The 13,847-nt window shown below is 43.4% G+C and overlaps 1 protein-coding gene across 1 annotated transcript; it reads right to left on the bottom strand.

The window, feature by feature from the left end:
- Positions 1-3,012: 3,012 nt before the first annotated feature.
- Positions 3,013-5,266, bottom strand: LOC146713160 (E3 ubiquitin-protein ligase TRIM21-like). The gene has a single exon (XM_085452292.1). It carries the CDS (start codon positions 5,264-5,266, stop codon positions 3,620-3,622), a length of 1,647 nt encoding a protein of 548 aa, XP_085308418.1. The 3' UTR covers positions 3,013-3,619.
- Positions 5,267-13,847: the final 8,581 nt, after the last annotated feature.

Genomic DNA, 13,847 nt, shown 5'->3' with positions numbered 1-13,847 from the left:
AACAGGTCTGACTCTAAAGTCTTTGAGACCTTTTTGAAAAAACTTGTTGGCAGGACATCTAAACAGCAGGAGGAGGAGTTCAGTTTACCTAAGATGTCCTCCAGGTCTTTGCTGTTAATAGGTTGAAACTGTTTCATGGTGTTTAAACAGTTTTTTGGTGGACACAGTACATATCCTGGATCTGCTGTTGATGTACCAATTGCTTGTCTAATTTTTTGGATTTTTTCAGTGAAAAATTTGGCAAAGTCATTGCAGGCCATGGTCGAATGAAGTTCAGCTGCCACTGACACAGGAGGGTTTGTTAGCCTGTCAACTGTAGAAAATAAGACCCGAACATTATGGCTGTTTTTAGTGATGATGTCAGAGAAGTAGGACCTCCTTGCATTCCTCAGTTGTAAATTATAATTGTGAAGTTTCTCTTTATAAATGTCATAATGAACCTGGAGGTTTGTTTTTCTCCATCTGCGCTCAGCTTTCCTACACTCTCTTTTTTCATTTTTCACCAGTGTGGAGTTTCTCCATGGAGACTTTTTCCTTCCAGAGATAACCTTCACCTTAATGGGAGCAATAGTGTCCATTACATTTAACATTTTTGCATTAAAGCTATTGACGAGCTCATTGACTGACCCTCTGGACAGGTCAGGTGTTAATGGGAAGACCTGGTTAAAAATTGCACTACTGTGTTCAGTTATACACCGTTTTGTGATCACTGTTGTTGATATATTTGTGTGAGCTGAGATTTTACTTTCAAAGAAAACACAGTAATGATCAGACAGGCCCACATCAGACACAGTAACCTTTGAAATGCTCAGGCCTTTGGAGATCAGTAGGTCAAGAGTGTGTCCTCTATTATGTGTGGCCTCTGTTACATGCTGAGTCAGCCCAAAGTTGCCCAGAGTGTTACTCAGGTCTTTAGTCCCTTTGTCCTGAGGGTTGTCCACATGAATGTTAAAATCCCCAGCAATAATTACACAGTCAAAATCAACACAGATCACAGACAGCAGTTCACTGAGGTCATTAAAAAAGTCTGTGCAGTATTTGGGAGGCCTGTAAACATTAAGAAACACAACTTTGGATGGGGCCTTCAGCTGTAAAGCCACATATTCAAAAGACTGAAAACTTCCAGGAGATAGCTGCTTACATTGAAATGATTCATTAAATAAGACAGCAACCCCTCCTCCTCTCCTGCTCGCCCTGACCTCACTGATAAAACTGTAGTTAGGAGGGGTCGTCTCGATGAGAACAGCTCCACTGTTACTTTGGTCCAACCAAGTTTCAGTTAAAAACATAAAATCAAGGCTGTGCTCAGTGATTAAATCATTAATTAAAAATGTTTTCCCAGCTAGAGATCTAATGTTTAATAAAGCCAACTTAAGTGTTTTAGAGGTATTACTTGTCCCCTCGTGTTTGGGAGCAGTCTGTGGCACACAAGGTATGTTTACTATGTTTAAAGATCTTTTAGAGTGCAGCTCTCTGTGTTTTGACCAGGCCACATGTCTCCTGTCACCTAAAAGTACAGAAATTTTAAAACCTTCTAGTAAACGGGGTCCCAGCTTCTCCTGGGAAAAGTCATCACTGCCATAGTCCTCACAGCCCGGACCCTTCACACATCACGCATCAGACTGCGGAGACAGGGCATGAAGAGGAACTAAGGGGGGCGAGGCTGGGCAATGTGACTTCGATTGCTCTGTTGAGGGTGGGGCTCGATGGCGAACCTTTGGCCGCTCTGGTGGGGGGTTTATGGGGGACAAAAAGGGATTGGGACGGGGGGTAGATCTGAGCCCAGCATTGACCCGCTCCATCATCTCCTCAGTGAATTTCAGGTGTGGGGAGGAGGGAGAAAGGGAGGGGGAGGAGGGTGATGGCCTGTCAGGGGTTTGGGGGACTGGGGAAGGTCGTGGTCCCTTGTCCTGGTCGTTGGTGTTGTTGAGAGAGTTGGAGGCAAATAGGGACCCCTCTTCTTGCCTTAGATGTCTCTCCTTTCTGATGCTCTTCCCGGGTGGGGGCAAATGGAGCTCCTCCTCAAGGTTTCTGCTGGGCTTTGTCTGTTCTTGGAGTACTGTTTGTTCCTCTTTATGAGATAACTCCTCGTTTATCTCAGCCTTGGCACCAAGCACGGATGGATGACGTATGGAATAAAACAAGTTGGAGGTGAAAAGTTTCACCCCTGACTTGTTAAAATTAAATCCATTTGCTTTGAACAGATGCCTGCGTTCCCAAAAAATATTAAAGTTGTCGATAAAGTGCACTGAGTGGTCAGCACATGCTGATATAAGCCATCTGTTCAGTGTAAATAACCTGCTGAATCTCTCATCTCCTCCTCTGACCGGCGGTACAGGTCCACTGATGAATACAGCTGCATTCAGAGAGTTTACAGTGTTTAATAATCCAGTAAAGTCCCGTTTCAGAACCTCCGACTGTTGTTTGGACACATCGTTTGACCCTGTATGCAGAACAATGTTTGTCACAGTTGGATATTCATCTGCAATTTGAAGAATTCTCTCCTTCAGGTTGTTGACCATATCGTTAGGAAAGCAGAGGATTTTAGTGTTCTTACCGCACATCCTTTGTACATCCTTTACGGCAGAGTCACCCACAATCAGAGTTTCAGGCCTAGCCTTTAGCTTTCCCTGTGGCCTTTCACTTTTCAACAGATTTTCAGACCTTATTTCTTACCTTACCTTACTAGAACTAGTACTACAGGGTGGGCCATTTATATGGATACACCGTAATGACATGGGAATGGTTGGTGATATTAAAGTCCTGTTTGTGGCACATTAGTATATGTGAGGGGGCAAACTCCTCAAGATAGGTGGTGACCATGGTGGCCATTTAGAAGTCGGCCATCTTGGAATCAACTTTTGTTTTTTCAATAAGAAGAGGGCCATGTGACACATCAAACTTATTGGCAATGTCATAAGAAAAACAATGGTGTGCTTGTTTCAACATAACTTTATTCTTATATATTCTTAATCATCCATAACAGTCATAAAAACACAAACAAAACCGCAAAACACTGGGTCAAATGACCCAGAACCATGATAGTCTCTCTGTCCCTGTCTGTGGTTCCTCTGTTATCCAGAGCACTGTTACAATCATGTACAAGTACACCAAGTACCTGTTTCTCTGTAGGAGCGTCACACATATATCTGTTCCCAGGATAATAGTGGAAGAATTGCACAGACTCTGTGTCTCACTTCATAAGAGAGGTTTTCTAACAGGGACCTGGGAAAGAGGGAAATGGATGAATATTCTCAGATTTGTTTTAATATTATCCATCAGTTTGCACTGAGCAGATACAAAGTCTTCACACAGATCCAAAATAACCAAACCACTTTTACACATCATAACTGCCCCTCAGCTGAAGTCTGAATGCTTTGTTTTAATAAAAGAATCTAACAAAAGGTTCTTTTTTATTAATTTAAGGTTTCTGAAATGTTATGTTTGATATTTTGTCTTCTTCTTGTCTTTACATCAAATTCCATTAGTAATAAACCAAAGAGTAAATCTGAGTCCACAGTAATCAGAATCTATGTAAAACATGGAAATCGTAAAGTGTTTACACTCAATATGTTCATTTGTTCCTTTATGTAAAAATCACTCAGTTCATCAAATAAAATCAGTCGTTGATTGGTTGATTGACAGGGCAGATAATCAGAGGTGCAGAGTTGTTACCACCATGATTCAGACTGGGACCGAAGTATGGGTGGAGTTTGTGAGTGAAGGAGCAGCCAGTAAAGGAGTAGATCAAAGCTGCAGCATCTACATCATAAAAGGAGACCAGACCCTCCTCATAATCCACAAACACCCCCACCTTCTCAGGACCAGGCTGAAGACAGAGACGGACTGGAAGGGCAGCACACGCTTTGTACTCATTTCCATTTCTCAGCAGGACAGTCCAGAAACCATTCTGAGGACTCAGTATAATATTTGACCTCCTGTCGATCGACTCTCTGGCCACTCCTAAATCCCACTCAGTCTTTCCTTTAACCTCAACCTCAAAGTAAAATCTGCCTGAAGAGAAACTCTGCTCTCCTAAAACACAAACACACTGAGAAAATCTCTCTGAGTTGTCTGGAAGTTTCTTCTTCACATCACTATGATACACTTGTTTTCTATCATCACACAGAATGAGAGCAGGATTTGCTGTATCAGGATCCAGAGTCACATCCACTGCATACTGCTGGACCCTCTTCAGCTCAGCCTTAAACAGCTTCTTCTTCATGGGTTTCCAGAATGTCTCCTCCAGCTGAGCCACAGCTCTCACCACAGTCCCCTCATATGATGGTGGACGGACTCTGACCTCTGTCCGGTCCTTGGTGAGTGGAGCAGCTTTCAGGGAGGAGAAGCTGTGGAGGAGGTGGAGATGGTCTTCAGATTGTGAGAGCTGCTCCACCTCAGAGCTTCTCTTCATCAGCTCAGATATTTCCTGTTCCAGATCTTTGATGAGACCTTCAGCCTGTTTCTCTGTCGTTTCCTGTTTGTCTTCGATCTCCTTCATGAGATCCTTCAGCCGTCTCTCAACAGACTCCTTCAGAGCAGTGAGGACCTGAACACCCACTCTTTTCTGTAAATCTGCACGATCTTTACTCATCTTCACTGACTCTTTGATCTCCTGAATCTTCAGTCGTCTCTTCTGGATCTTCTGCTGAATCTCAGCCTCTGTCTTCTCCAGCTCTGCCTTCTTTCCTTCATATTCTTCTTTCAGAGGAACAAACTCGTGGCTCTTGTGGTCTAAAACAGGGCAGAGCATGCAGACACATGTCTGGTCGGTTTTACAGAACAGCTCGAGAAGTTTATCATGCTTTGTACACACCCTGCCTTCAAGGTTCTCCACAGCATCAATCAGCTGATGTCTTTTCAGACCTTTGACTCTCAGATGAGGCTCCAGGTGAGTCTGACAGTAGGAGGTCTGACACACCAGGCATGACTTCAGGGCCTTCAGTGTGGTTCCAGTGCAGACATCACAGGGAACTTCTCCTGGTTTGGCAGCTTGTTGCTCTGAGCTGCTGGCGTTCTGCAGAGCTTCACGTCTGCACTGAGCAACCATCTCAGAGAACAAAGTGTTGATGTCTAGTTCAGGTCGTCTCTTGAACACCTTATTACAAATAGGACATATATATCTTCGATTAGTTTTCCAGTGCTGACTGATGCAGTTTTTGCAGAAGTTGTGTCCACATGGTGTGCTGACTGGATCAGTGAACACATTCAGACAGATGGAGCACGTAATCTGATCTTCAGATTGCAGATTACCGGCAGCAGACATGTATGCACTGTGAAGGAGAAAGAAAACATTTTTTTTAAATTCCATTTTGTTTCATTTTTTAAAAAGAAAGTGTCAGTATTTTACTCTTTACATGTGTCCATCAACAATTTTGAGTTATTGCTGCTCTGCTGTGACGGTATGTATACTGTGATGAGCAGATGAAGCACTTTAACCCTCTAAATGAGCAAACCTCCAGGTGAAAAAGTGTGAAAATCACCAGAATGATGCCACTTGTCACAGCCACAACAGATGTCATTGGCAGAGTTTCCACTTTCTGATGGTTCGTGGACCATAAAGTTCTTAGGCAAATTAAAGCAGCAGAAAATGTTATAAAAAGGTACCTGGTGTTGAAAACAAAATATTAGTTAAATTTAGTTAAAATTTAATTTAGTTAAAATTAGAGTAGAATTTGGAAACTCCACAGTTTTGATCTACTGGTCTGAGTCAGTGACCCAATGTTTTGTGTTCTGGTTCAGTTTTCATTATTTGATATTATTCGTGGTTCTGTTTCCTTGCTCTTCCTCATTTAATCTTTTGTGTTTCCTGTTCTCTTAGTTAGTTTATTCCTCTTTAGGTTCTTGTTACTGTGCCTCACCTGTGTGTCATGTTTAGTCTTAGTCTATGCTGTTTTGTCTGGATTTCTCTCGCTCTCTCTCTCCCTCCATGTTCCTCTCTCTCTGTGTCGCTCGCTCTCTCGCTCCATGCCTTAGTCATGTCTGTATCTGCCTTAGCTGTTCCCATGTTTGCCTCCTTGTGGTTCATCCATTGCCTCCCCAGTCTGTCATGTGCTTCCCTGTCTGATAAGATAAGATTTGCTGATGGTATTGCACCACCATTTATTTAACTTCCTGTTCCTGTTTTTATTATTCATGATGAAAATGGTGGCATGTGAGACAGCACTACTGACAAAACTCCCCTCACTCTGTGACAAACAGAGTATTTCCTCTCAATGCTTCATAATAAAGGCCTGCCTTCACTTTGCTTTTAATGTGAAAGAGCTAACTGAAACAAAAGCACTAATAAAAAGAGGAAATGTGGAGTCAGACAGAAGTCAAAAAGACAGAAGGTGCGTTCCAAAACAACCCCAACGAGGGAGTGTGAGAGAGAGTGCCGCAGGCCTGCTGACCACAACCGTCGAGTGTGCGCTCAGGTGCAAGTGTTTCTCTGTGAAAACTGCCGTCCCAGTTACTATGTTACTGTGACAGGTGCATGTATGCTCGTATTGCTTCTTAGCTCTAGCAGCATTCTCCACAACAGGTTTTGTGGATTTGGCAGTAAATTGTGTGTCATAAACTTTCTATGTTACATTTACACTCATTGAAATGTCTTCCTGAAAGTAAAACTCTTACAAACACGTATTCCTTAAGGCCAGCTGCAAAATGGTTTATATGCCATTCATAAAACATTAGCGTATTAGAAGACCTCTTCTAACTCCAGAGAAGCCTGATAGACCCGTTTAAGTAAGATCAGCGTTTTCTAATCTTTTGCCATTCTCAGCACACAGCTCTTCTCTTTTCCTAAGTCCTTATCATATCTCCTACCAACTTTTCCTTGACCTCAGTGACGTCTTCATTAAGGTCAAGGAAAGCAGGTTAGGAATATAAGATAGGAGGTACTTTTGGACACCTCGAGGTTCATTCCAAAGTCCTGAGCAGTGCCTCAGTGAGACTCTTTCAAACAGCAGCTCAGTGTTTCTACAGTGGATCTGTGGCTATATGAGCACATTTCTATTGAACCAATGTGACTGTGATGAACAAAGTAATCAGCTGCACTCACCACTGTTGCTGAGAGAAACCTGATGGACAGCTGAATCTTCTTTCAGAGACAAACAGGACTCAACTGCAGCTCTGCTCTCTCACACGTTTACTTTCGCTTCTGGAAAATGATGTTAAATTTCTTGCTCCGCCTCTGGCTGTACATATTTGCATTTCCTGCTTCTCCCATTAGGATCACCTGGTTTGTAGCAGCTAACTGGTGTAGCAGGTGAAAGGAGTGGATCCTGAATTTACACAGTAATGATGGTGTTAGGTGAAACTCAGATGTTTCCTCTGAGCTGAATTGATGCTTTAAATTTAAGATGTTAAAAATTCATTTTTGAAACCTCTGAATATCCCTCCTTTCAGGCTGCTGCAGGTACAGATGACATCAGGTTAAAAAAATATGTTGATTTACATTTCTGTGTTTTTTATTACTTAAAAAATGTAAATATATGTTTATATTTATATACATTCATATTTTTAATTAGTGCTCTTAAATGACTACAACAATAATAATAATAGTTATTTTTGATTTGACTAACCAACTAGTCTGGCTCTGGTCGACTGTGAGGGGAAGTAAGGTGGCCAGCAGGCTGACACGCTCTGGTAGAGCTGCAGTCATGGAGGGGGTCACTGACTTTTTGACGTAGAGTGTATCCTCAGTAAGCAGCCCAGGAAGGTAAGCTCAGGACTGGTGGCGCGTGTAGTTTTTCAGCAGGTATACACTATACACACATCTAAGGGGGTGCCACTCCTCTCAACAGAAAGTCTTTCAGGTTTATGAGCTGCTGCGTGGCAGTTTGAAGCTTCAGTTCCCTTTACAGATTTTCTATAGGGCTGAGATCAGATCTGGAGATTCTTTGCTTTGATCAGTGTATCCTATCAGTGTATACGTATTAGAGTGATTTATTTTACTACTCATTATATTACTTTCATGTTATTCTGTAAAATGTCCTGAAATACACTATAGATTTATACTTTTCACTGGTTAGGGAGAAACAAAATGGACTCGCCCTCTCCCGTGATGCACCACTGTCCAGCCCTCAGAGTCCATCTAGGACTTGAATTTTTAAATATTTTTCTTGTAGTAACCACTAAACTCAACATTGATGTTTTTTGTCTCAGCCATTTAATCTCAAATTTATTCTGAATGTTACAAGGACAGATATGGACAGTTTCAATACGAAGCACAATGCAGTGTACATGAATAACGAGTAGGAATTCCTCCTCCTCTATACTTACACTCAATGAGCTCCTCCCTGACAAATACCAGGTTATCATCTCCATACTGTTTGTGTGTGTGTGTGTGTGTATTCATCACACTTTTTGAGTTTCATCGCTAAATCGGTGTACTTAAGTGCATAAGATGGAAAAGAATTTATTCTGAAAAAAATACAGCCCTATCGACAGCATAGATCATTTTTTTAACCTCTCACCAGGTCCCCGGTGACGGTCTAGCCACGTCAGATGCCAGTCATTTGAGGGACTAATATTTTTTGGGAATTTAAATTGTGCTAACTCACTTTGTTCAACACATTCCACAGTAACATTAAAAATAAAACATTAGAACGAATTTTGTTAGACACAAGAACAACCCAAGCATCTTTTTCGGGAGCCGAACTAGGGATTACAAATTTTGCCGTGCCCATGGGGCCAGTGCAAGGTTGTGCAGCAGATCCTGGCATGGAAGCTGAGGGTCCAGCCAGCCCCAGCACCCCCATAGCGCAGACTTTGCTACCTGCACAGAGCGTTTCTGGTGTTGTTGTTCTTGTGAAAAAGAATTGCAAAAATACAGGTGTTTCTCTGCTCCAAGATTCCCTTTCACACTGTAAGCATGTCTGTTGTATCCTGTGCTTCATAAATCTCTGTTTGATTATTAAAACAGTGTTTAAAATGTGACTCATCTGTTATCCAAAAACATTTTCTCTAGATATGCAATGTTACTGTTTTGAAATATATGTATCTTTTCAAGTTTTCAGCTCGATGTCAAACATATGACTGACTCTTGAGCATATTTAACTAGCAAAAATCCACAATGGTATAACCATGTTAAATAAAAGATGCCCAAGTGTGCACCTTAATGCATGTCTTTGAACTGTATGTTAATATGTACATGTAGTGTACCTCTACCTCTGTATGTACTCACTCAAATACTGCCAAGATGGCGGCGCGCACAGACGCAGCGGCCCGGAGCTCCTACACTTTTGCACTTTTGGTGGTACTGTGTATTATTTCACACAGTCTGGGGTTACTTCAATACAACAGAGATGATCTACTACAACTAAGCCGTGGAGATCTTCAACTAACATCCGAGTATCTCATCCCCCCGGAGATCGTTAAGCAACCCCCGGGGCTACCCGCAACAGCAAGCCGCAGGAGGAGACGTTGCGAGCGGAGGCAGAAGAGAGGCAAGCGGGGAGGCCTGTGGGCACGGCTAAAGACTAGTCCGTTTAAACCACCACTCCCGATCATATTCCTCTCCAACGCCCGTTCAATCCGTTACAAACTGGATGAAATACGACTGCAGATCGCCACTCGACGGACTTTTAATAACTGTTCGTGCATGATTTTCACTGAAACCTGGCTGGACAGCGCCATTCCCGATGCGGCTATCGATCTAGCAGGCCGCACCGCCTATCGAGCCGACAGGTCTGCGGACTCGGGTAAGAAGACTGGCGGGGGGCTGTGCATCTATATTAACAACCTTTGGTGCACGAACGTCACGGTAACGGAAAAACTGTGCAGTACAGAGGTAGAACTGTTGGTGTTAAAGTGCCGTCCATTCTATCTCCCTCGGGAATTTTCTGCCGTTTACATCTGCGCTGTTTACATTCCACCAGATGCTAATGCTAAGCTAGCGTTAGCACAATTGAGCAGCAGCATCAATAACAGCCTGGTAGCACACCCGGACAGTGTCTTTATTGCGGCTGGGGATTTTAACCACGCGGACCTGAAATCTGTACTTCACAATTTCCACCGTAATGTGAAGTGTGCTACCAGAGGAGATAGAACGTTGGACCAGGTGTACACCAACATGGCGAATGCGTACAGAGCCCAGGCTTATCCCCACCTGGGTCTGTCAGACCATCTCTCCCTTCTGCTACACCCAATATACACACAAAAGATCAAGAGCACTGGGATTACAACCAAAACCGTGAGAACATGGCCGCAGGACGCTATTCCGATGCTTCAGGACTGTTTCCACTGCACAGACTGGGATGTATTCAAGGTGCAGGACACTGACAATCGTGTCGCATTGGACAGTTACACCTCCACTGTCTTGGACTACATCTGTTTCTGTGTGGACAATGTAACAACTTGGAAACGATTCCGTGTGTTCCCTAATAATCCACCCTGGATGACACACGGAGTTCAACAACTTATTCGAACAAGGAACAACGCTTTCAAATCCGGGGACCAGGAGGCATACAGTGCTGCCAGGGCCAACCTGAGAAGAGGCATCAAGACTGCCAAGCAGCAGCACAGGAGGCGTATCGAGGCCAGGTTTGAGAACAACACAAACCCAAGGCAGGTCTGGGAGGGCATCAGGGCTATCACGGACTACAAAAGAAGAACACCATCACCCTCAGCCGACAGTTCTACTCTGGCTGAGGATCTAAATCTCTTTTATGCCCGTTTTGACAGGGAGAACACCGACCCTGTCCTGTCCCCTCTCCCCTCAACCGACCCTGCTCCGGTCCTGAGCACTCATGAGCTGAGGCGTGTGTTCCGGAGCATTAACACCAGGAAGGCGGCCGGGCCGGATGGAGTGCTGGGCCGGGTGCTAAAAGACTGTGCTGCGGACCTGGCGGACGTCTTCACCTCTATATATAACACCTCGTTGTCCTGTTCACTGGTACCATCCTGTTTCAAAGCAGCAACCATCGTTCCCATCCCAAAACAGTCAAATGTCACATGTCTGAACGATTTCAGACCTGTGGCACTCACCCCCATTCCCGCCAAATGCCTGGAGAGACTGGTCATTAAACACATCAGAGCTGCTTTTCCACCATCCCTGGACTCGCACCAGTTTGCATACAGGGAGAACCGGTCAACCGAGGATGCGATCGCCACAGTGCTGCACACATTACTGAAGCACTTGGAACACAGGAACACCTATGCACGGCTCCTCTTTGTAGACTACAGCTCGGCTTTTAATACCATCCGGCCATACAAACTCCGTCCCAAACTCCACCAACTGGGACTTAACTCCTCTCTGTGCAACTGGATTGTGGACTTCCTCACTAACCGTAGACAGAGTGTCAGAGTGGGTAAGAACACCTCTTCCACCCTTGTGGTCAACACCGGTGCCCCTCAGGGGTGTGTTCTGAGCCCTCTGCTATACACTCTCTTCACCCATGACTGTATTTCCTCCTGCGCGTCCAATCTCATTGTTAAGTTTGCAGATGACACTACAGTGCTCGGACTTATATCCAACAATGATGAGACAAACTATAGGACAGAGGTGCAACAACTAGAGTCATGGTGCCACGACAATAACTTGGTCTTAAACACCAAAAAGACCAAGGAGATCATTGTAGATTTCCGGAAGAGGGGTCATAACAACCATCTGCCTCTCTTCATTGGCAGTGAGGCGGTGGAGAGGGTGAGCAGTTTTAAATTCTTGGGGGTAACTGTGACCGAGGACCTGTCCTGGGGCAACCATATCACCTCAGTTGTACGGAAGGCCCAACAGCGCCTCTACTACCTGAGGAGACTGCGGAGCGCACACATTCCCAGATCTCTGATGTTGAACTTCTACAACTGTGCCATCAGCAGCGTTCTGACGTATGGATTTCTAGTGTGGTTCCCCAGCTGCACCAAGGCCGATCAGCAAGCACTCCAGCGGGTGGTGAAAGAAGCTGGCAGAATTATTGGAACAAGTCTGCCAGAGATCAGTAATATCTTCCCCACTCGCTGTCTGAGGAGGGTGCACAGTATCCTGCGGGACCAACATCACCCTGCGCGCCACCTTTTCCATCTGCTGCCCTCAGGGAGAAGGTACAGGTCTATACAGGCCAGAACATCCAGACTGGCCAACAGCCTGTATCCACAGGCTGTGAGGCTCCTGAACTCTCTGCCCCCCTCTCACGGACAATAACCATATCCAACTTCTTAATAGCAATGAACTGGTCTGCATTGGTGCATCATATCTTTATTCTCTTCCCCCTCCTGCCCCCCCCCCCCCCCTCTTTCTTAAATAGATAACTATCATATCTGATATCATATCTCACAGTACAATAATATTGAATGGGTTGCATTGTTGTATTGACCTATTTTCTCAGGTCTTTGTCTGAATTTCTACAAACATTATGGCTAAGGATTGTCTTATTGCATTGGAGTCACACTGGGTTAAATATGTACACTTGGGTTTTAAGGGGTATTTATTATTTTCTTCTTTTTTTTGGGTTGTATGGAAGCCCCAAACGCAATTTCATTGTTCTTGACAATGACAATAAATAAATAAATACTAAATACTAAATACTCACTTTTTATTATTATTTGTAAATATGTATACAAATGGTTGGGGTTTTTTTGTACTGTTTTTATCAATAAATCTCAGCAACAAAGGAAATACACCCATGTGTGTTGATTTCTCCCTAAGATGGCAAACTGAAACACTCCAAGTTGATGACTTTTGGAGATTTATTTCCCTGGATGATTGAGAATGCATCAAGACGAACACAAAAGGAAGTTCACAGCTTTTAGCAGCTCCCCCACCCCCACACACAAACAAAGAGGCAGTTGGCAGTTAGAAATCAGCAATCATTCACACACCCCCACTCCCCCACTTCTCAGGTAACGACCTAATTTACATATGAATGACTAGCCAATTTAGCTTCCACTTGGCTGAAGCTAAAGCCTAGCTAAAAGCCTGCCAGCCATTTGGCTGGAAGGCGGGTTTTAAAGGTAGAAAGCCAAATGGCTGCTCTCTGGGACTCTAAGTGTTGCAGAGCTTTCTATGACAATATCTACAAAAAATACACTTGTTGTTTGACATACAACTGCATAGGTTAAATTGATACTGTAAAACATGAAGAAAAAGCTTTGTAGGTGTATACTGACCCATGAAACTACAACACATCACACTGACGCAGACATCTTTGTCTCTGTGGTAAAAGCTGCCCTTGACCAAGCACTTACATCCACACTGATGCCACAAGACCTCATGATGCCTTCACAGACATAAACAAACTTAATATGAAATATGAAAATAATTATTTGGGAAGTAATGTGTAAACGAGGCCGATACTGTTTATTTTTCTTTATAAGAACATGCTTTGGTTTATAAATCTCACCTGCAGAGACAAATGTGAAGGCGCCGACAAACAGCAAAGTCGAGCAGAGTGACGCAGTTACAGGAGACATTTCCATGTTGTCCAGGTCTGCTGCTGTTATAAATGTGTGAGCCTGTTGGTATTTTCTATGACATACGAGAAATGTGTGGATTTCCATGTCTCTGTATCCTGGACAAACTGGCTCAGCAGTGACTAATAATAATAATAATAAATTGTATTTATAGGTGCCTTTAAAGACACTGAAGGTCACCTTAAATTAGTAGAACAAAATAAAAACATGTAGAAAAAAACAAAAAAAAAACAAGTATGAAAGTATAAAAGCTAACCAAGGTAAAAAATAGACTATGACTGAATCATGAAGCGGGGTATGCAATTTTTAAAACATGGGTTTTAAGACGTGATTTAAAAGTGGAGAAAGAGTTTGTAGTCTGGAGATCTGGTGGACATGGACTGCATTCTAAAAACAATCCGCCAAACAAAACTTGAACCAGCTTTTTTAAAATATGAAGTGCAACAGCATGGTTG

This window comes from Copadichromis virginalis, linkage group LG3 (assembly GCF_057382275.1).
Source record: "Copadichromis virginalis isolate Kocher_CV1m ecotype Utaka linkage group LG3, C_Virginalis_male_GT1.1, whole genome shotgun sequence".
NCBI lineage: Eukaryota > Metazoa > Chordata > Actinopteri > Cichliformes > Cichlidae > Copadichromis > Copadichromis virginalis.
The sequence above is the reverse complement of the archived record's forward strand: the minus strand, read 5'-3'. Positions and strand labels throughout refer to the sequence as shown.

Bases quoted from the DNA above. Each gene is read 5' to 3' on its own strand.
- LOC146713160 (XM_085452292.1), bottom strand. From the start codon at position 5,266: ATGTCTGCTGCCGGTAATCTGCAATCTGAAGATCAGATTACGTGCTCC.